The sequence below is a fragment of the Mus musculus genome, chromosome 7 (assembly GCF_000001635.26).
Source record: "Mus musculus strain C57BL/6J chromosome 7, GRCm38.p6 C57BL/6J".
Lineage (NCBI taxonomy): Eukaryota > Metazoa > Chordata > Mammalia > Rodentia > Muridae > Mus > Mus musculus.
In genome coordinates this window covers 145,263,757-145,284,479 of record NC_000073.6, presented here as the reverse complement: position 1 = coordinate 145,284,479, position 20,723 = coordinate 145,263,757, and the positions used below count along the sequence as shown (strand labels likewise).

At 52.9% G+C, this 20,723-nt stretch overlaps 1 protein-coding gene across 31 annotated transcripts in view; it reads left to right on the top strand.

Moving 5' to 3' along the window:
* Nucleotides 1-468: 468 nt before the first annotated feature.
* The window catches only part of Tpcn2 (two pore segment channel 2), a 102,379-nt gene continuing 82,124 nt past the window's right edge, over nt 469-20,723 (top strand). For 9 of the 31 annotated variants that reach the window (XR_870039.3, XR_870040.3, XR_870041.3 and 6 more), the window contains exons 1-14: nt 494-629; nt 4,187-4,251; nt 5,127-5,203; nt 5,566-5,743; nt 7,255-7,371; nt 10,512-10,618; nt 12,125-12,200; nt 14,647-14,746; nt 15,555-15,620; nt 16,348-16,412; nt 17,077-17,177; nt 17,270-17,383; nt 17,621-17,702; nt 17,836-17,922. Coding sequence is in view for 8 of the 31 variants with exons in the window: in XM_006508613.3 (XP_006508676.1) it covers nt 569-629; nt 4,187-4,251; nt 5,127-5,203; nt 5,566-5,743; nt 7,255-7,371; nt 10,512-10,618; nt 12,125-12,200; nt 14,647-14,746; nt 15,555-15,620; nt 16,348-16,412; nt 17,077-17,177; nt 17,270-17,383; nt 17,621-17,702; nt 17,836-17,922 (1,296 nt within the window). In the remaining 23 variants the exon portion in view is untranslated. Of the gene's footprint in view, nt 630-4,186; nt 4,252-5,126; nt 5,204-5,565; nt 5,744-7,254; nt 7,372-10,440; nt 10,619-12,124; nt 12,201-14,597; nt 14,747-15,554; nt 15,621-16,347; nt 16,413-17,076; nt 17,178-17,269; nt 17,384-17,539; nt 17,571-17,620; nt 17,741-17,835; nt 17,923-20,723 lie in introns of those variants that run through there. The other 22 variants (XR_870046.1, XR_001785546.1, XR_001785545.1 and 19 more) reach the window with 11 other exon arrangements.

Sequence of the window (20,723 nt, the reverse complement as noted above, 5' to 3'; positions counted from 1 at the left end):
CACTTCTGGGCTTTGGGTGTAGCAGGGGTTGAGAGCTTGCCTGGCGTCTTATAAGGCTCTGGAAATAAAAAGCAAGCAAGCAAGCAAGCAAGCAAGCAAACTCAGTCAGTCAGTTACACATTCAGTCAGTCACTCAGACAGTCACTAAGTCAGTCAGTCAGTCAGTAAGTCCCTCAATCAATCAGTCAGTTATTCATTCATTCACTCAGTCAGTTATTCACTCACTCACTCACTCACTCACTCACTCACTCACTCACTCACTCACTCACTCACTCACCCACTCTCTCACAAGAAGAGATTCCTTCTGACATTCCTAGAGCTGGGACGGAATAGTAGTCATTTGCATTGATTGAAAAACTTCCTTGATAGCCTTAGCTTCTTTGCCTTCTGCCACTAGGTGCTGCAGAGAAGCGGAGCGCCACCCATTGGGGGAGGGGCTTGTTGCTTCCGCCTTCCAGAGGGATTTCTCCGTTCTCATTGGCTGTTGCTGGGAGTCATCACAGAGCTCCTCCTCCGGAACGCCTGGCTCTCGCGGCTGGGACCAGGTCCGGCCTGTTACATTGGTGGGATGGCGGCAGAAGAGCAGCCCCTTCTGGGCCGGGACCGAGGCAGTGGCCAGGTCCACTCCGGTGAGTGAGGTGTCACTTTCAGTTTTACTTTTCTTTTTTCCTTACTTTTTGAGACAGGGTCTCAAGTAGCCAGGCTGACCTTGAACTCCAGATCCTCTTGATTTGGCCTTCCAAGTGTTGGGGTTACAGCACCACTCTAGCTTCTTCCTCATTAGGGAGAAAAGCGTGCTCCAGCCCATGGTCCCCAGGCAGTGAGTGGCCGAACATCCTCTGAGAGCGACTTTGGAGCACTGCTTTGGCTGCTAAGGGCTGAAGCTGGTAACCTAAGGCCAGGGAGACTTCCTTCCTTGTTTTCTTAAGTGCTTCGGAGCCTTCTTTCCTTTTCCCTTCCTTGGTCAGGGACATTGCTGAGCCCAGGGAGAGTGGAGTTAGCCTCCCAGTCATCTCCAGAGGATGCTGGCTGACAGGCAGGAGGATATTCTTCTCATTTTCCAGATGAGCAAACCTAGGCAGAGAGAGGGGAGGGGGAGAGGGGAAGAGGGAGAGAGAGACAGAGTGAGTTGTGCCCTCCTCACCTCTGACCTACCTAAGGTCACAGCCCTGCCTTCTGGTGTGGTCACTGCCCTGTGTGTGCTGGTGGCCTGGTCATTCAAACTTCCCTTTCTGAACTTCCTTTCCTCCCTGTTTGGGAGCAGACTGGGTTGGCACACTGGCCCCTGTCTACCCATAGCCCGTGCCTTTTCACTGAAGAGTGAGGACATAGGGTCCGTAATAGGAGACGAGGAAGCTAGACACTGAGGTGACCACATGTCCACCTACTCCTCCCTCTCTGCTGAAACCACTCGTCAGGGACAGGGCATATGGTTCAGGGGACACATACTTGGTGTTAGGCATCTGGAACCTTTCTGGGGCTGCCAGTTGCTGAGTGTGGGTCTTCGTCGGGTTACTTAGCTGGAGTTTCAATACAAGGGGTAGTAACAGACTGGTGGGGTAGGGGACACATTTTGAGGATCCAAAGAGAGATTTTGTGGCATCCAGTGCGTGGGTCTTAACAGATGTCCATGATAGCAGTGCCATGCTGCTTCTAAGCCTTGTCCCTGCAGAGTGGACAAGCGACAGGTTTAGCTTTCTCTGTGGAGGCAAGACTCAATGCTGGGCATTGTCACACAAGAGACTCACTCTCTGGGAAGGCTGGGCAGTGTTGGATGAGAAACTCTGGAGGGTCTTTTTCCAAACACTGTGGTTTTGGGTAGGGCTGTTGAGAACCCAGACAACACTCTGTATTTGCATCTCCTAGACTGGGCTGTCTATGAGAATGAACCTTTCAGTCTCCAGGTCAGCATCCAGTGGGTGAGAATCTCCGCTCTGAGTTTGGCTGACCTGTGGTCAAACTCTCAGAGGGGGTAGATATTGCTGCAGGCCTGCCTTCCCAAGGATCCCAGGGGTCCCTACAGATGTGTCCTGCTAAACCAGGCCCACCTGACTGGCCCCTGTCAAAGGTTTCACAGAGTGGTTTTTATCTTGTTCCTGACTGCTGTAAAAGAGGGGGAGGCTGTTTATAGGCTTTGTGGGCTAACTGCAAAGTGGAGGACCGTCATCTGTGGGTACTGATGGGAAAATCGGGGAGGAACCTGTGCAGAAAGGTGAAGGACTTGTGCAAGGTCACACAGCATGCTGGATAGGGACGAGGAAGCTAGACACTGAGGTGACCACATGTCCACCCACTCCTCCCTCTCTGCTGAAACTAGAATGGCTGTGTGTAGAGAGAGAGGGGGGCAGAGCAGGTCTAGACCTGGCTGACAGGGAATAGAGGGTATCATGGGAGGACAGTGTCTGAGCCCCTGTTACTTTCCCTTACTTTGCCTCATTCTGACCCAATGCGTGCAGCAGAAGTCCCCTGGCTCTGATGTTTGGGGTTATAGGTGTCATTGCCACCTAGAGTGATGAGCTCAGGGGCAGTAGCCCTGGAGGGAGTCTGGACTCTCAAGTTGGGAAAGTTTTCTGGTAGACAACTTGATCAAGGGCTTACAGGCTCGGGAGAGCTAGGCCTCGCTCCGCTGGGTCAAGTTCAGAATGTGTGGGTGTGGCTGGGGTAGTGTGGCGAAACAGCAGGAGTGGGTGGGCAGAATGAGTTACCAAGTGGCAGGATGGGGTGTAATGTGGACTCTGAGCATTGGGGACCCCCAGAAACCCATGACATGCTCCCTAGAGATTGGGACAAGACCCTTCTGGCTACTGCCGGGTGCGATGGATGCTGAGGTATGAGTGGGAGGGGCCTTCTTCAGAATTTTACACACTAGCAGCCAGAGGCTAGATGGGAGGAGCTTTTGTGTCATCGCTCCACACCCAGTCTGCCTTCTCTAGGGCATGGCTAGGCTTCCAGGCTCTCTCAGGCTGCCCTCAGCAGCCTTTCTCAATGGGCCAGTTGGTTTTCAGTTCTGCCATGCTGGGAAACACAGCAGTATGGCTTCCTGGTAATGGCCATCCCAGGAAACCTTCGGGAGTGCCCACACCCACAACCCTCAGAGACTGTCTTAGAAACATTTAGGGTGTCTTTAGGATAACCCTTATGGGCATACAAGTGGAGAATCTGAGGTCCTGGTTGATAAGGTGTTGTAGCTTGGCTAGGTGCAACTCTGTCATCCTTTGTGGTGTACTGCCTCTGGTCCATGAACCCCAAGAACTGGAGCAGGTGGCTCTCCAGAGGCAGAGGGCACACTGTGTAGGCAGCCACAGGTGCTCTGCCCATGGTTTTGCCCTGGCCTCAGGGTTTCTTGCTATGACAGCTTTGTTCTTAGCAGGGCATGGTTCCTGTGAGCCCCACGAGGGTAGATTCTATAAAAACCAGAACTACAAGCTGAGATAAGCTGGGGTTTTTACCTTGATTCCAAGTGTGATGTGAACTTTTGGGGATGAGCAGTCCCCTAGTTCCTCTGCTTACCAGAGGATAGGGGTTGAGGTGGGTGTGGGAGGGAGTCAGAGCTCAGTGGTTGTTAGTATTGGCTGGAGAGTGAGAGCGAGGCCTTTGGGTCCAAGTGTAGATCCCCAGAGTTGGTCTGAAATCTTGTGTTCACTGGAGAGCGGTTACCTCATCTCATAGTGGAGGATTCTGGCTGAACAGGAGGCAGAAGTGGCGCAGGCTGGCAGAGTGGTCAGCAGTCCCTTCTGGGAGCCCACTTGAGCACCAGGGGCCCCTGCACCACATTTACCTCATGACATCCACTTGGGAACCAAGTAGGTAGCCACTGGCATCTACTTGACAAGAGGGACCATACCTGCACGTGCCCTGTTAGTAGATGGGGGCAGGGTCTGAGTCCTGTGTATGAGGCCAGGGTTCTGCAGGACACACTGCCTCTGTGTCCTTGTGCATGCTGTGCCCTGGGCAGTGGTGGCCATGGACTAGCGCTGCCTCTACTCAGGGCCTGGTGTCCTCTACCCATGCCATATGCTTCTTACCTGATTGGGACTCTGGCCCGGCCTGGGACCCACTTTGGAGTGGAGGGTCTCTGGCTGCAGACAGCATCAGCTGGCTTCCTTCCCTCATGTGCTCATCCTGGAGAGATGAGGCTGTGCTGTCTGTCCCATTCCTTCACCTGCTGTGTTCTCTCTCCCTGCAGGTGCTGCAGCCGATCAGGAGCTCTGCATAGACCAGGCTGTGGTCTTCATTGAAGACGCCATAAAGGTGTGTGGTGGCTGCCCTGCTGACTTGGAGTCTGCCCTGTCCCTTTGTTCCTTACTGTCATGGGGTCAGGTGCCTTGAGTTTAGCATAGACACAATGGCAGACACATGAAGCCAGCTCTCCTCTTGTCCTGTGATGGAGGCCATCTCCTTGGTGTTGGAATCATGATCATTGGCTTAGCACATACTGAAGCCTGTCTTGGGCTACCCTGTGCTAGGTCCAGGTCCAGGAGACATCTGCAAGGTGGATATAGATGTTCTGGAGAGTGCAGCTGGCCTTGCCTGGAAGAGAAGAGAGCCTGGCACACAGGCAGAGGGCACAGTCTTAGCCCGTGCCAAGGGAGCTCTCTCCACTGGGCAAGGTCTGCAGCTGTGCTGGTCTAATCCTGAGACCCAGTGAGGGCTTGCTTTGTCTCTGATACAGACTGACCACCTATAGCTCACCTGGATACATCCTGCCTCTGGGGAGATTGGAGCACTGCATTGGGCCACATGTAGTGTGCTGGTACAGTCAGAGCATACACATATGTGGTGTTAAGGGGACCTCTCCCATACCCATCTGTGTGTGTCATTGAGGGGACCCCACTCAAGCTCCTTGTGTGTATCACGGGGAGACACTCTTCATGCTCTGTGTATACAGCACTGGAAGAACTACATACATCGCTGTGTGCGAGCGAGATGTGGAGAGACCCAACCTAAACTTCTCTGTGTATAGCTCTTGGGGGCCATGCTAAAGCCCATTTGTGTGCAGCACTGGCCCAGGGACCCGATTCACTTTGCTCTATTGTGTGGCCCTGGAGGGACCCTGCTTGTCTGGCTCCATGTGTGGCTTAGTGTGAGGAGGATCTATCTCATGCTTATATGCCTTTTGTTTCCAGTACCGCTCCATCTACCACCGCATGGATGCTGGTTCATTGTGGCTTTACCGCTGGTATTACTCGAACGTCTGCCAACGGTGAGACTGCACCCCGGTGGAACCTGGCTGTGCAGGCCTGCTTGGTGTGGTTGGGCTAATCCTACACTGTCTTGAGCTTACCATGCTTCCAATACTCTTGGGCACAGAGCTGACCCTTGGTCCCTCCTCCAGGGCAGGGAGGAGCCAGCTGTGACCAGAAAGCTACTGCTGGTAAAGGATTCCTCTTTAGGATGCTGGGTCAGCCTAGCCACTGAGTCTTGGGCAAAGCCGTGTAATGATAGCCATAGCTAGGAAGTGCTAGCTTCTGCCTTCCACCCCTTAGACCTAGTGCACCCGACAGGATGCTTCCTGGCTCAATAGGCAGCAGCCGCTCACCTGCTGACTGTTTACCTCTTTCCCAGTGTGCTGGGCTTCATCATTTTCCTGATCCTGATCTTGGCTTTTGTGGAGGTCCCATCTTCCTTCACAAAGACTGCAGATGTGCGCTACCGTTCCCAGCCCTGGCAGCCGCCCTGTGGCCTGACCGAGACGATCGAGGCGTTCTGCTTGCTTGCCTTCCTGGTTGACCTCTCTGTGAAGGTGAGGTGTGTGGTACACAGGTGCTACCCACAGAGCTCTTGGTATCGTCTGGATGCCAGAGCTTTCGTTGTGTGGTTGCTAGTGAGCTTTGGCGCTTTGAACAAAAGCCTGTGTGTGTGTGTGTGCTGTCTTAGTTTGCTTATATCTGTTTGTGTGTGTATGTGTGCAGATATGCACACACTCAGGTGCACTAAGGACCACTTGGGGGAGTCATTTCTCTCTATTTACCCTGTGGTTTCTGGGGATCAAACTTAGACATTTAGGCTTAGGAACAAGCTCCTGTACTTACTTCCTTGATCCGGGCCCGGGTTCTTTCCCACATCTCGACCCTGTGTGGAAGCTGGATCTGGACTGTTCCAGCCTGGGGGCTGTTGGAGGTCTGGTCTTCGTGAGAGGAGACTCTAGCTGCATGAAACTGTGGGCGGTCTCTCCTCATAGCTCACCTTGCTATCATCCCTAAAGAGTAGAGGGGTTAGATGTACTATGGGTGGTGTGTCTCCCTCACATAGAATTGCTGTGTGTCTGACTGGATTCTATGCGTGGGAAGATTCTTCTGGTGATGGAGGTGACTCTCCTAGTGCAGCTTGTGGGTTGCCTGTAGTACTGTAGTGTCTGTAGCTTTGCCAGCCTTTGGCCTGGGTCCTGGATTCCCTTTGCTGCTTCCTATGGCCTGTCTGTTGGGTGGCACTACTGTCTGACATCTGCTCTGTAGCCCCAAGTGAATGTATGGGCTGAGGCATATAACTGAATGCTCGTCCTCCCACTCCTCCCTCTCCCTCCCTCCCTCCCTCTCTCTCTCTCTCTCTCTCTCTCTCTCTCTCTCTCTCTCTCTCTCTGTGTGTGTGTGTGTGTGTGTGTGTGTGTGTGTGTGTGTGACATCAGCAGGCTCAAGGCAGTTTCTCATCTCTATCTTTGCCCATGATATGATGGGTAGCTCTGGGTTTTAACTGGTAAGAACTTGGTATTCACTGGTCAGAATGGCCGGTGCATGTGTGTATTCTCCAGGTGAAAGAGATCAAATGATTTTATCTACGGGCCTTGACCTCTGGAGGCAGGTGTGATGGTGGGACATCAGGAGAGCAGGATGGGCAGGACCCCATCTCCTGGATTGACTTCCTGGAGTAGCTGCCAAACTCACCCAGCACGTGTCCTGTTTATCCTCCTGTTTATCCTCCTGTCTATCCTCCTGTCTTTTGGAATGCTCTCCTGCTTATATATGAACTACCCAGGTGGCTTAGATAGACAAAGCTAATGGGAACCCCTGTCACCAATGAGGAACCAGACCAGAGAGGCCAAATGCCACCCCTGAGGTCCCAAGCTGCCTTGGCATGAATGCATGCTTCCTGACCCCTGCTCCACACTAGGCTCCCCACCAGTAGTGCGTGGGGACCGGACTGTTGGAACTCCTCACTCTGTGTATACACCCTTGTGTGTGTATAGATGGATGCCTTCTGCCTGGCTGCAGGCCCATGTCTGCCTGGCTTGCTGTTCACCCCTCCCATCTCTTTTAGGGCTACTTGGTTGGGCAGGCCCAGTTGCAGCAGAACCTGTGGCTGCTGGCCTACTTTATGGTGCTGGTTGTGTCTGTGGTGGACTGGATCGTTTCGCTGAGCCTTGCTTGTGAGGAGGTAGGTGGTATGTGGGCTCTGAGACGGAGGCAGCATTGTGGGTGTGACAGGCAGATGCAGCTGAAGCCTCTGCGGCCATAAGTTCATATCCTGGAGGGCTTTGGTTTCCCTTTAGTAGGGATCCTGCCCTCACAGCAGGAAAGCGGCTGTGGCTTGAAGGCCAAGCTTTCCTCTGTGGTGTCCCATTGGTGAGAGGAGCAAGAAGCAGGGTCCAAGTCATTGGGACTCCTGGTCCTTCAGGTTCAGTGAACTCTCCTGGGGTCCCGTAGAAGAGAGGTGTCCTAGGCATACTGTGTGTGTTTCACATCCAGAGCTGTTTGAGCTCAGCAGTAAGCAAGCTTCATCCACTGTGACAGCTCTGACCACAATGCCATGCTTCCTCAAAAGCACTCAGAACCTTGGGAGGTAGTAATGGGCAGAGAGGCAGGAACAGGTTGGTTTGGCCTTCACAGATCTGCTAGGGTATGCTGGGAAGGTGGGTGCACTGGTGGGAATTGAATAGAGGGTCTAACAGTAGTGCAGGGGACTTAGTGGAACCCAGAAGGGTGATGGGAAGTAACACTTGGGGCCCTAGAGAAGCTGCAGAGCTGGCTTGTCCTCTGCCCTCTGGGTTGGTCCTGTCTGGTAAGGACAGCCAGTGATGTATAGCTCTCTCTTATCACCAGCCTGTAGCCTCCCCTAGACCCGACTGGGAGCTGCTGGGGATGCATGGGTGGTGGGACCCAGCAGAGGCTGACGGGAGATGGAGGCATCGTTCCATGCTGTTTGATGTCTTTATCTCCTATGTCCACTCAGGACAGTGTAAGGTGCACCTCTCGTGTAAGGTGCAGCTCCTCTTCTGATTGAGGAAGAAGTGCCCATGCCTTCCTGGAAGAGGAAGAGAATGGTTGTATAGCCATCATTTCTTACTCATGCTTCCTAAGGGTCTCTCGGCTGGCCACCAACCATACCTGCACCAAGGATGCTTGTGTAGTGCCAGGGAGACAGACAAGGGAAAGAGGCTCTCAAGATGCACAAAACAGAGTCTATCCAGTGAATGAGTCACAGCCACAGAGCAGTCCTGCTGTCTAACTAGTTTTTATAACATCCCTTATAGCCCGCTGCTGTCCCTGTGCCTTGTTAGCTGGCTAGGTTTGTCATGGTGACCAAGACCTTTACCCCTAGATGTGGGTCCTCTGCCTGGTTTTGGTTTGTTTTTGTTGTTGTTATTGTTGTTTGTTCTTTGCTTTTTTTTTTGTTTGTTTGTTTTTTTTGTTTGTTTGTTTTTTCAAGACCGGGTTTCTCTATAGCCCTGGCTGTCCTGGAACTCATTTTGTAGACCAGGCTGGCCTTGAACTCAGAAATCCGCCTGCCTCTCTTTGCTTTTTTAAATACAAGAATGTTGTGTCATCCCTTGCCAGGGCCTATGGGTCTTGTGCACACTGGTCACATGTTCTACAGCTGAGTCACTCTTCACAGCCGGAGTCTTCCCTAGAGGTCCCTTAGTGCCCTGTCCTGTCTTCTGAACTTGGGTATTCTCCCTTTAGACAAGTTTGGATCCCACTTGGTGGGGCCAGTGTGTGTCCTTGGTGGCCTCTGCCTTTGGAAATGGATACTTCCAGACTAATAGAGCCTAGCATGTGGGAACAGTAAAAAAGTGAGACCCTTCCTGCAGGCCTCAGATCTGACGGCCTCCCTACATGAAGGTTCCTCTGCCTTCTGAGGTGGTGGGAATTGCTCACTGAGTCATTTCCAAGTTCCAGGGCAGTGGTGCGTGACGAGACACTGTGGACAGCAGGATGGAACATGGCTACGTGGAGAGGACACGGTGCTGTTTGTCACCAGGGGTCATGTAGGGCCTTGTGCTGGGCTCTGATTCTGCATGGTGAATGTGTCGTTGGCCCCAGTTAGAGCCTTTACTCCTGTCCTGGTGGCCATGTCGTGTGTAGCTGAGGTCAGAGGCTCAGCATTTGTAGGACCCACTGAGTTGATATGCTGATTAAACACTTCTGGGCCCCAAGCATTCTGTGCCTGTTTGGAGGGGCCTGTCCATGTACGTCTTCCAAATCCCTTGTTCCCAATCCTCCACATCTCTGCATAACACTTTCTGCTCTCAGGAATCAGGTCCAGTTAGCAGGACCCCTGCCTGCCACCTCTCTCTGAGGGACTTTTTTACCTAAGGATGTCATGCCACAAGAAGTCTATCTCTGATTAGGTTGCTATGTCACCCAGAACCTCTGCAGCTAGCAGGACCCTCTTGAAGCACTCCACAGGTGCTAGGTGTCTTGATGGGGAAGACCAGACTCCTGGGGTGCAGCTTTGGTTCCTATCCAGTGAAGTCCTCCTGACGGAGTGACACGGGGTCTGCCAGGCCCTGGTGCTTGTGACACCTCCCCACCCCTGCCTGGGTGCTTACCTCCACTCTGAGATTTGGGCTGTGATTCTCAATGTGGTATGTGGACAGCCTTGGAGATAGTCACATGGATGTACCTTCTCTCATCCTTAGTCTGTGCACTGATAGGCCCAAGCAGCCAGCAGGACTATAAGTAGTTGTTATGTCCCTGTGTGTCAGGCAGGAAGTGGTCCAGGCTCCTGGAGGGATAATGACTGTCAGGAGGGCTAGGGAACCTTGGGATTCTGGGCTGCTACTGTGGGTGGTATATGGTGTTCTGGGGAGCTGAGGGCACTGATCTCTCAGTCATGAGAGCCAGGCAGGGCATCTGGAGTTGGGCCAGAGCCCTGAGCACTTTTCTGGTTGTTGCCATTCCTGTTGCCTGCTCAATCTGTTTCTGGCTGTTCTGGGGTTCTTCTGTATGAGCACAGCCTAGGAGGACCAACAAACCCTCAGAAGGGTCCCTTAGGAGCCTGTCATGTGTTGGTGTTGGTATGCCCTTACACCAGGTGCTAGAAAGAGGCTTCCAATAGATAATATCAATCTGACAGGTGCTATGATGGACAGGAAGCCAGGACAGTGAGTAGTGATTAGGGAGGCATTAGGCCAAGGTACGAGAAAGGCCGTGAGCTGTCAACAGTGTAACCCTTGGGCTCAGGATGGCTGGAGTGGTGGACAGGGACTACTTCCTTCTCCAGGTTCTGGAATCCCTGGAAGAAAGATATGAATGGTCCTGGCCCAGTGCACAGTTTCCTATTGTTGTCTTTAGCCCCTGCGGATGCGCCGGCTGCTCCGCCCCTTCTTCCTGCTGCAGAATTCCTCCATGATGAAGAAGACCCTGAAGTGTATACGGTGGTCGCTACCAGAAATGGCCAGGTGAGCACGGGGCCTGGAAGCTGCAAGCCAGGCCAGTCCAGAGGATGGGTATGGTTGGGGCAGCTGAAAAAGTAGCTTTTATTCACTTGATGTAATTGTCATGTCAGAGGCTTACCGCTGAATAAGCTCATACTTTCTAGTTCTTTCTGAACTCAAGCTGGTTCAACTCAGCTGTTCTGATTCAAACTCTTCTCCAAGCTGACTGATTCAACCTTGCTTCTCTCAGCTTCTCACTGAATAACATTGCTTGGCTTCAAACTAACTCTGGTAATTTGTTCTAATCTTCTGGCTCCTTATTATCTGGCTTCAATTGCCCCTGCTGATCTGCACTGAATGGCATGAACTCACAAAGGAACTCAGCTCCACCGCATGGCACTGCACTGCACTGCCCTGACCCCCAGCTGACTGAGTGAGCTCAGCTCCAATGCACTGCACTGCACTGCCCCCCAGCTGACTGAGTGAGTTCAGCTCCACTGCACTGCACTGCACTGCCCCCCAGCTGACTGAGTGAGCTCAGCTCCACTGCATTGCACTGCACTGATCCCCAGCTGACTGAGTGAGCTCAGCTCCACTGTACTGCACTGCACTGATCCCCAGCTGACTGAGTGAGCTCAGCTCCACTACACTGCACTCACTGCACTGACTGACTCTATTCTCTCCCTGATCCACCTTTAACCCGCCTCTCCTGTGTCTTCCCATGAGAGTTGGGCATATCCTGATTCATTCTGTCAAATCTTTCTCAGATTCATCACTTTATCTACCCCTTAATTAATTAGATGTCACTTTCAAACATGACTGCTTCCTTCTATAAACTAAGTTTACGGACATTGTTTAGGATTAAAGGTGTGTGTTAAGGGTGTGTCTGCATTCCAGCCAGAGGAGCCATGTTGCTGAATTAAAATTCTTCTCCAGGCAGCCCTCTGGATACTCCCAGTCCAGCATCCTTCAGGGGTCAGCGGGCAGTGTTTGGGATCCTGATCAGACTTGTTCAGACATTACAGACTCAGACCTCCCATGCCTAATCCAGATGGCTCGTTTCTGACTTGTTTCTCCATGGTTGTCTGTACAGCTTCAGTTCAGCTTCCTCTTACACTGTGTGAAGCTATGCTGGCCCGGAAGCCCTGCAGCTCTTGGAGCCTTCAACTCCCCAGATCCCTCCTAAGCCCCCTTGGCTCCGGCCAGTGAAAATGTCACCCATGCCCTCCGTCTGCCTCCAGTCCCTTTCCTGGTAGGCCACTTGGGTGACTTCCTGCTGTCCAGCCCAAAAGGATGGAAGTGACCTCTGTCCTCTGTGTCCTGGTCCATGGCATGTCCCTGGGGTTGTGTCCTACCACAAATAGAGAAGTCAGCAGGGGTAGGCGTGGCTTCAGGTCCCTGTCCCAGGGCTGAAAATCCTCAGGAGAGGAGGGGACCCTGTGCCCATGCTTGAGGCCATGGGCAGGATGATGTCCTACCTCTCTGGGGTGTGGCCTGTGCTGTGTTGTGCTAAGCACTGTCTTTCCGCAGTGTCGGGCTGCTGCTGGCCATCCACCTGTGTCTCTTCACCATCATTGGGATGCTGCTGTTCACCATTGGTGAGAAGGTAAGTGTGACCTTGGCTGGAGGTGGGGCTCACAGGCCTGCCTGCTCTCAAGTAGCCCGAGTAGCCACCTGTAACAGACCAGGAAGTGTGTCATGACCCCGCTTAAGCCCAGGGCCTGTCTTCCCATTGCTGGCGCCTTTGTCCACCCTGTTTTCTGAGCTGGCTGCCTCCTCCATGCAGGAGGGTTCCTTCACTGACGGTGGCTTGAAGGTTCCTCAGCCAGGGCTGCCCTCCTGGCGCTTGTTCCAAGCCCCAGCAATCCTTGCCTGAATTCCTGGCCGCTGACTCTGGCTGAAACCCTAGAACTTATCGCCATGGGGAGGTGTCCACCTGCCCATCTGTGGGGACATCTTCCTTGATTGTCCCTCTTTAGGTTCTGTCTCTCCTCACGTTTAAGGGCTATGTCCAGGCCAGGTCACTGTCCTCCAGCCTGGGCCATCCTCTATCTCTGCATCTGCTGTGGGGTACAGCAAGTGTGGTCATGGCTGGGTTTCCTGAGAGTGAGGTGACATAATCAAGCTGTGCTGCCAGGATGGGGGAAGAAAAGATAGATAGTCTCAGTGTCTGTATGTGAGTATACATGTCTATGCATTAGTCTGTGTCTGGATGTGTCTCCATGTATATGTATGAGTGTTTTTGTGTCTCTCTCTATATATCTGAGTGTGTCTGTCTGTGTGCATGTCTTGGATATGCCTTGATGTCTGTAGATGGGTATATCTCTGTGTGCATGTCTGGATGTGTCTCCATGTCTGTCTCTGTCTTTATTTCCATGTCTTTGTGTGGTGTCTCTATGTTTGTGTTTATAGGTGTCTCCATGATGTATCCACTGAGTATTTGGGTCTATGTATGCATATCTGTAGGGGGGTAGGGGCAGTGGTTGAACCGCTTGCCACACCCTTGAGACCTCGGTGTGACTTCCCATGACCATGGCACTGCTCTTTCTCAGAACCTGGGTTAAGCAGGCAGAGTGGAGCCAGCAGTGGCCATAGCCTCAGCCTCAAGATGAGTGTGTGGATCTCTCACAGTTGTGCTATATCCAGAGCTACTGGAAAGTTCCTCCTGCAGACTAGGTTTCTGCCCTTTGAAGGGGAACCAGGCTGAGCAGGATGAGGCTTGTGTAATTGAGGGCGACATTCCGCCACGATCTTGACAAGGTCTCATCGCCTGACCTCTGTCATCATTGGGAGGCTGTGAGGACTGACCCATGCTGAGTTCCTTGTTCATTTCCAACCTTGCCACCCTGGCCTGGGGAACAGGTTGAGAGCCTGTTGCATGTCCAGGCCCAGCTTGGGGTCTCCAGACTTGTGCCCTCTGAGGACGCAGCACCCCACCTTGTCTGAGCCCCTTCTGTAGGTGTTGCCTATAGCTAGCCTGCTTGCTATCCGCATCCTGCTCACCACATTGGAGCTGGAGTTTGGCATGTGATTACACAGTGCTTCATTCCCATCTCACAGACTGTGTCATCAGGGCTGTGACGATGTGTTGACAGTGGGCTGGGTGGGAACCCAGGGCTCCCTCTGCTGCCACAGGCTCATGGCTCAGAAGAGCCCACACAGCCTGTGGAAGCAGTAGAATTTTTTTTTTAGGGTGTTGCAAGAGACCTGCTGGGAGATGGGTCAGGCCTGGGGCTCCTGCTTTGGAGGCCTCTCATCGCCCTTAAGCCTCAGTGTCCTTGTCTGTAAACTGAGGCAGGTGCATGCAGTCTGCTTTCTGTGTGTCACTGTCTGCTGTTTACATTGCTGTCCACATTCTGGCTGGGTAGGCACAGGGTGGCTCCAGGGATAACACTGAGTTCAGGATTCTGGAGCTGAGGTTTCTTTTGGGCAGATGCACTGCCCAAGTTTGCTAAGCACCATGTCAGGACTCTGCAGGAAGGTCAGAGGGTGGGAGCCCAGGCATGGCTACCCTGCTGTCTGCTATGGTAAGGCACAGCTGTGTGGATAAGGCCTCTGAGTTCCAAGGGCCTCTGCTTCAGGAGCAGTGAGGTCTCTCCCAGGAGTCCCATCCCACATCACTAGAAATACCCAGTGTGGCAGCCTTCTTGAGGCCATACTTTCCAGTCTGGGTCTTTGCCTGCCCTGCCCCCTGGCTCTTCCTCACTGTGCACACAATGTCTGACAAGTGCCAGCCAAGGAGTCTGGCTGGTCCCTCCTATGGTTGCTTGGCTGCCAGGCTGCTGTGCTCCGCTAGGCTGGCTCAGGGTTTTACTGGGTTCTGAATAGGCCATTATGGTGGTAAGCCTGCTTAGATGCCTGCAGGCCCAGAGTCCTGACCTGTCTAGTGGTGAGTACAGCAGAGCCTGCTGGGAAGTAATAGACAGATAGAGGGTGCTGACCCCACCCCTTGCTCTGTGGATGGTCCTGGCTGAGGGACTGAATGGAGCTGCATTATATTAAGACCTCAGCTGGGAGACATAGGTCCAGATGGCTACCTCATCTGCTCTCAGGATGAAGCACAGGACCAGGAGAGGCTGGCCTACTTCCGGAACCTTCCAGAAGCACTGACCTCACTCCTAGTGCTGCTGACGACTTCCAACAACCCTGATGGTGCGTGTGGGGGCTGGGAGGGGCAGGGAACCTGGCCTGGGATGGCCGGTGGGGAGGCTGAGTTGTGGTTTGGCTTGAGTGTGTGAGCCCTTTTCATTAGTATGGGGATATGATACTAGCTTCCCACTCCATGCCTTTCCCCTCACCCTTTGGCAGTTTTGGTCCCTTCCAGTCCCTTCTTTCTTTCTTCATTCCCTTTATCATGTCACTTTTTTCCTTGGAGAAACTGAAAGTGTCTGGTAGTTTGTGGTGATGTGATGTTAGTCAGCAGTTCCTATGGTGACCTCTTTGGGGCTTAGCTACACTCCCGCTCACTGCCTGGGCCTGCTGTGAGGTGCTCGCCATTCAGGAGCATCAAGTGTGAGAGCTTCCTGGTCTTAGCAGGCCATGGTTGGGTGCTACCAGGTCCTCCCAACTCTTCTCACATGGGCCGTGCCAGGATGGCAAGCCTACAGTCCTTCTGAGCTCTGCTGTGGCCCAGCCACTGTGGCTATGCCATTTACCCTGGTCTTAGGTCTTCTCACAACCTTGGTGACCTATCTCTAGGGCAGCTTGGGATTCCCAACCCAGAAGTGCTGTTTAGCCTTACCCCGAGCCAGCCACTGTAGGAGAGCTGTGTGGCTTTGGGGCGTGGTCACAGGGAGGCCCACCAGGGAAGGTATCCCAGGCAGTACTGTAAGGGTTTGAGGTTGGACTTTGAACAGGAAGTTCTCAGTTGCTCTGTGAGGTCTGGTGAGGAGGGGTCAGAATGGAACCGGGGTCAGCGGCTGCAGCGTATGTTTAATCTCAGATTCTTTCTTTGTCTCAGTGATGATCCCTGCGTATACTCAGAACCGGGCCTTTGCTCTCTTCTTCATAGTCTTCACCTTGATAGGTAAGTGCCTGTGGGATTGTGTGCCACTGGGCAGCGCTCACCCATGCATGACAGGATCCCCATGTTCAGGAGTGGCTGGCTGTAGCTGGTCCCTGCTTTCTAACTCTCCTAGGCTTGCTTCTGTAACTTTGCCTCAGTCTACTCTCACCCTGGAATTTCCCCTCCCCAACTCCCTTTAACTGGACCTTGGCCTGTTCTCATCTTCTAGCTTTCTCTCATCCCCCAGACCTTTACCTTCACCTGACCTCTCAGAGAGTATATCCCCATCCTGTAATTTCACCTCAGCCCGTCTTCCTGTAGCTTCACCTCAGCATGCTCCCAACTTAGGGCTTCATCTCAGGTTGAACACCTATGACTTCATCTCAGTGTGCTCCCCACCCCAGCTTCATCTTAGCATGCCCTCCCCACTCTCCCCTTGGTGACATGTGACCCTTGATGGCCCTGTCTGATCTATCAGTGGCTAGGTATGCTTGACCTCACCCCACCTCACCCCGTTGATGGACAAGGATGCAGGAGTCTGGAGGTTGGGTGTGTCCCCTGCTGTGAGGCAGAAGGGAACTCTGTGAACTTGACTGTGGTCAGTCATCCCGTGCTCCTAGCCATTGTACCCAGGCTTGCTGAGACCTTTGAGCCTGGGGACAGTTGTGGTCCTTGGCTGCTTCAGGCTCTGCTCCACTGTCCTCTGGTCAGTTCTATTGTTTTGTTTTTTGTTTGTTTCCTTTCACAGGAAGCTTGTTTCTGATGAACCTGCTGACAGCCATCATCTATAATCAGTTCCGTGGCTACCTAATGGTGAGCCACCCTGTGTCACTGTGGGGCTATGCCAGAGCTAGCCTCAGAGGCCAGGCAAAGTAGGCCTTGAGTCTACTGACCCTGGTGGGAGGGGAAGCCAGTTGCCATCTTCTGTGGACCAGTTCAGAAACACTGTCTCTGCTATGGGCTGTTTCAGTAGCACAGGTGTTGCCATGGTTACCCAGGGTTTCCTTCCCTGCCCTTCCATACCCAAGAGGAAAACACCTAGAGACCGCAACTTCTGGGGTGTCTGTTATACCTCCTAAATACACAGAGAGGAAATGTAGACCTTAGAGCAGTTGTTCTTAACCTATGGGTCACGACCCCTTGGGGGTGATGAACGACCTTTTTGAAGGGAGTGCATATCAGTTATCCTGCATATCATATATTTACATTAAAGTTCCTAATGAAAGTAATTTTATGGTTGGGGGTCATCACAACATGAGAAACTGTATTAAAGGGCCACTGGGCTTCCTCCTTTGAGAACTGTCCCCTCTAGTGGTGTGACTGTCCTTTGATGCCTAAGGAGTGAGGGGCTCCTTCACAGCCTCTCTTGGAGCCTCCCAGGCTCCCCCTTAGCCCACTCCTTGGGTCAGTGTGGGTAGAGATCAAGCCATGTGTGAGGAATGCCAGAGTTGGTTGTTCAGAACTATCCTCTTTATAGAAATCTCTACAGACCTCACTGTTCCGGCGGCGACTGGGGGCCCGTGCAGCCTACGAAGTCCTCGCCTCCAGGGCCGGGCCAGCTGGAACCACCCCTGAGTTGTGAGTGTCGGGTGGAGTCCTCTCCCATGACAATATGGTCTTTTGCTTCTGGGAAGGGGAGCAGGGTGCTCATTAGCTCATTTCCTAAGCAGCCCCTGCTGGCCGGCGCCAGACTGGATATTCCACCGGGAGCTGTATGGGCTACCAAGCCCTCAGTGCTTCCATTATCCTGTTTGTTCTTTCCTGTTAGCCCACTTGTGTCTCAGGTAGGCATCCACCCCACCAGGTGGGCAGAGAAAGAAGGGCAGACAGCTCTGGTGTGCTTCTGGGGAGGTTCTGGTCCCTCTTTAAGGACCTTAGATGGGGCCTATAAGGTACTTCAGCTCATGATGGAAGCTCACGGAGGCTCCTTTTCCATGCAGCAGGGTGGATACATAGCCGAACTCAGGCAGGAGGAACTGGCATTAGATGTTGCTCACCAGGCTGGGGTTTCTTTGCCACAGAGTTGGGGTGAATCCTGAGACCTTCCTGCCAGTGCTTCAGAAAACGCAGCTGAACAAAACCCACAAACAAGCCATTATGCAGGTTGCTGCTCTCCCTGGGCCTTCCCCAGCTCCGGTCGGGTGGGTCGTCAGTCCAGTGCTTGCCGCTGATGGTCGGGAGGGGCTCAGACATCCCTTCCTCATTGCCAGTGGCCAACCTGGCCTTCCTTCTACAGAAGGTGCAGTCCTATGAAGGCCGCCCAATGCTGGCTGATGAGTTCCAGAAACTCTTCGATGAGGTTGACAAAGGTTTGGCCAAAGAGGTAAGTAGGTCTGGCCTGTGCCATCTGCCTAGCATGGGGCCACAAAGACTAGTGGTGTTTCTAAAGACCTCTGCCAGGACTTGCTCGCCCTGAATCCCCAGTCCCTGGGATTGGCAATGGGAATCCTTTGGCTAGAGAATTTGTTAGATGAAGACATTTACTATTCAGAGAAATGGCTTGGGCAAGCCTGACCCAGAACATTCCACAGCATTTCTCTGTCTTAGACAAACTCCTCTGACCATTCCCCTGGGAGGTCTAAGACTGGCTTTCTCCAAGGTCTTTGCCTCTCATTCTGGACAGTCCCCTGGGGCTTTTAGCTTCCATTTCAGGCCCAGCCAGAGGACAAAAATGCCTGCATGTTCCAATGTGGGTTTCTGGAGCGAGTAGCCTTGCCAGGCATGACTCAGTATCTCAGGCAGGCAGAGGGACTGCTGTTTCCACCAGCCAGCCCTGAGAGGACCAAGCGGAGTCCTGAGTGGGGACAGACAGAGATGGGGTCAGATGTGTCCTACTGCTTGAAGCCTTGACAGTTTCACTGCTGTGTGACCCAGATGCTCATCCTGCCGTAGAGGATGAGCCACATAGCCACAGAAATTGACATTTAATGTCTCATGTCCTAGGCCGAAAACCTAAGATCTGGAGATATCACAGTCCCAGCCCCTCCCAACACCTCTCCTTGTGGCTGGCCCACTGTAGCTTCTCCCTTTGTTTGCATATAGTCCTTATCTGTGTGTATGTCCCCAAACCTTCTTACAAGGACATAGGCATGGGGAAGAAAACACCCCCCACCTTCACACAGCCACCACCTCTGGAAAAGACAGTCTACAAATGCCAAATGCATCTCATTCTGAAGGGGTGGGGTTGAGTGTGGGAATTCTGGTGACAGTGATCAGATCGCCCTGTCAGCTGCTCTGGGACAGTTGTCAGCTTATGCAGCCTCAGTTCCCCATCACAGGTGGCTGTCTTTAAACCATGTTTTTCTCAGACCCCCTAAGGCCTTCTGGAGGCATGCATTTGTTGCTGTTGTCTTTGGGAGTGTCACTTCTACCCCCACATTGGGCACAGGAGTCTGATGACAGTGATACGTTAGCAGGGGACTCTATCTGTTCTGCCATCAGCCCTCTGCTTGGACTAGGTGGACTTTGAGGTGTCAGAGGGTCCTCCGACTTGGGACAGATGTTGCTGTTGGTCGCAGGCTGCAGTGATTACAGATGATCCTCACAGGACTGGGGAGGCTCTACTGTGGGTTGATGGTTCCCAGTCTGGGTAGGAGGTCTGCTGCCTCAGGAGGCTGCTCTTGGAAGTCACGTGGGCTAGGTGTGCCTTTCCCAGGTACAGTCAGACCTGGGCAAGAGAGCAGTTATCCAGTAGTGCCTGCTGGACTGCCAAGGTTCTCCCTGGGCTGCTGCTTGCCAGCCTCTGGGGAAGAGAGAGAGGGAGATGGAGACAGGGAGGGAGGGAGGGGTACACACATCCTGCCATGCTGCAGCAGAGGAAGGACATATGGACTGTGTCTGTCAATCGAAGCCGATTAGAGTAAGCTCAGGCTGGGAATAGTCTAGCCCCTGAGCTATATCCCTTCTTTGCCTCCCTTTCCCAGCTACTTTTTGGATTCTTTGAGACAGGGTCTTTCTATGTAGCCATAGCTGTCCATGAATTCAATCTGCAGCCCTGGTTGGCTTCAAACACTCACAGTGTTTGCCTGTGAGAGTTGGAGTTGAAGACATGCATGACCATGTTTGGCTTCCCCAGCTACTTATCTATTCTGCAGGGCGTGCTCTTTCTGGTGGTCCAAGTTCTGAAACTTAAACATGTGTTTTGAGACATGAGCTAAGTACATGATAAGTGCAGGGAAGACAGTGTAAAGCTTCCAAAAGGTCCTTCAGCAAGGGTAGCAACTGCTGTAGCTCTGAGAGAAGAGCTCTGAGAGAAGGCTCTCTGCCTTCCCCAGAAGCATCCTCTGTCACGTGGCGCAGGATAGATTCAGCTCAATTCCACGGGCGTGTGTGGATGCGTTCAGTTAAGTCTGAACATGATGGGGATGCTGAACCTCTCTCAGCCAAGGTGTTAGTGAGCTTCCAGTCAGGCAGAAACCACAAAGGAAATGTAAACAGGGCCCCCTCCCTACAAGGAAGTCTCGGGTGTGACGAAAGACTTGCTGTAGAAAAGGAAGAAGAGCTCTGGGGCTGAGGGACAGTGTCCTAGCAAGGATGACCTTAGGAGACCAGCCAGACGCAGGCCTCTGTGGAGAAGTGTTGCTCACACTCCTGTGAAGAAGGTGTGACCCAGACCTCTGACAAGAGACCGACTCTGATCTGCCTGACAGTGCTGGTCTGTGGGCCATTGGCAAGTGAGAGCAACCATACCACACGCTGTCTGCAGCAGAGGCCAGGGTATGCAGAGTCCCTAGGGACCTCTGGGCAGGCCGCCCCTGCACACTAGCTCACATGTCAGCAGGTCAGGCTGCCACTCTAGGTACCAGGAGGACTGCATGGCTGCATGCTGACAGGAACTGTATTCACAGTGGGCTGGTGTTGCTGGTGCATCAAGTGAGAAGTAGTGACTGCTTGTGGAGGACCCTTCCCAGAGGATTCACTCCATCCAACGTGTCCCACATTTTCTCCGGGACATTACCTCATGTAGCTGTAGGCATCAGCTTATACCTGACATGGAGTTCATGAAGTTTGGGATCTTCCCATATAAACCATTCTTGATGAACTCTCTTCCCTGCACCCCTCTGGTGGCCATTCTTCACTGTGAGCTGTCACCAGAAGTGTGGCCTTTGCCAGTCACTGAGAGAA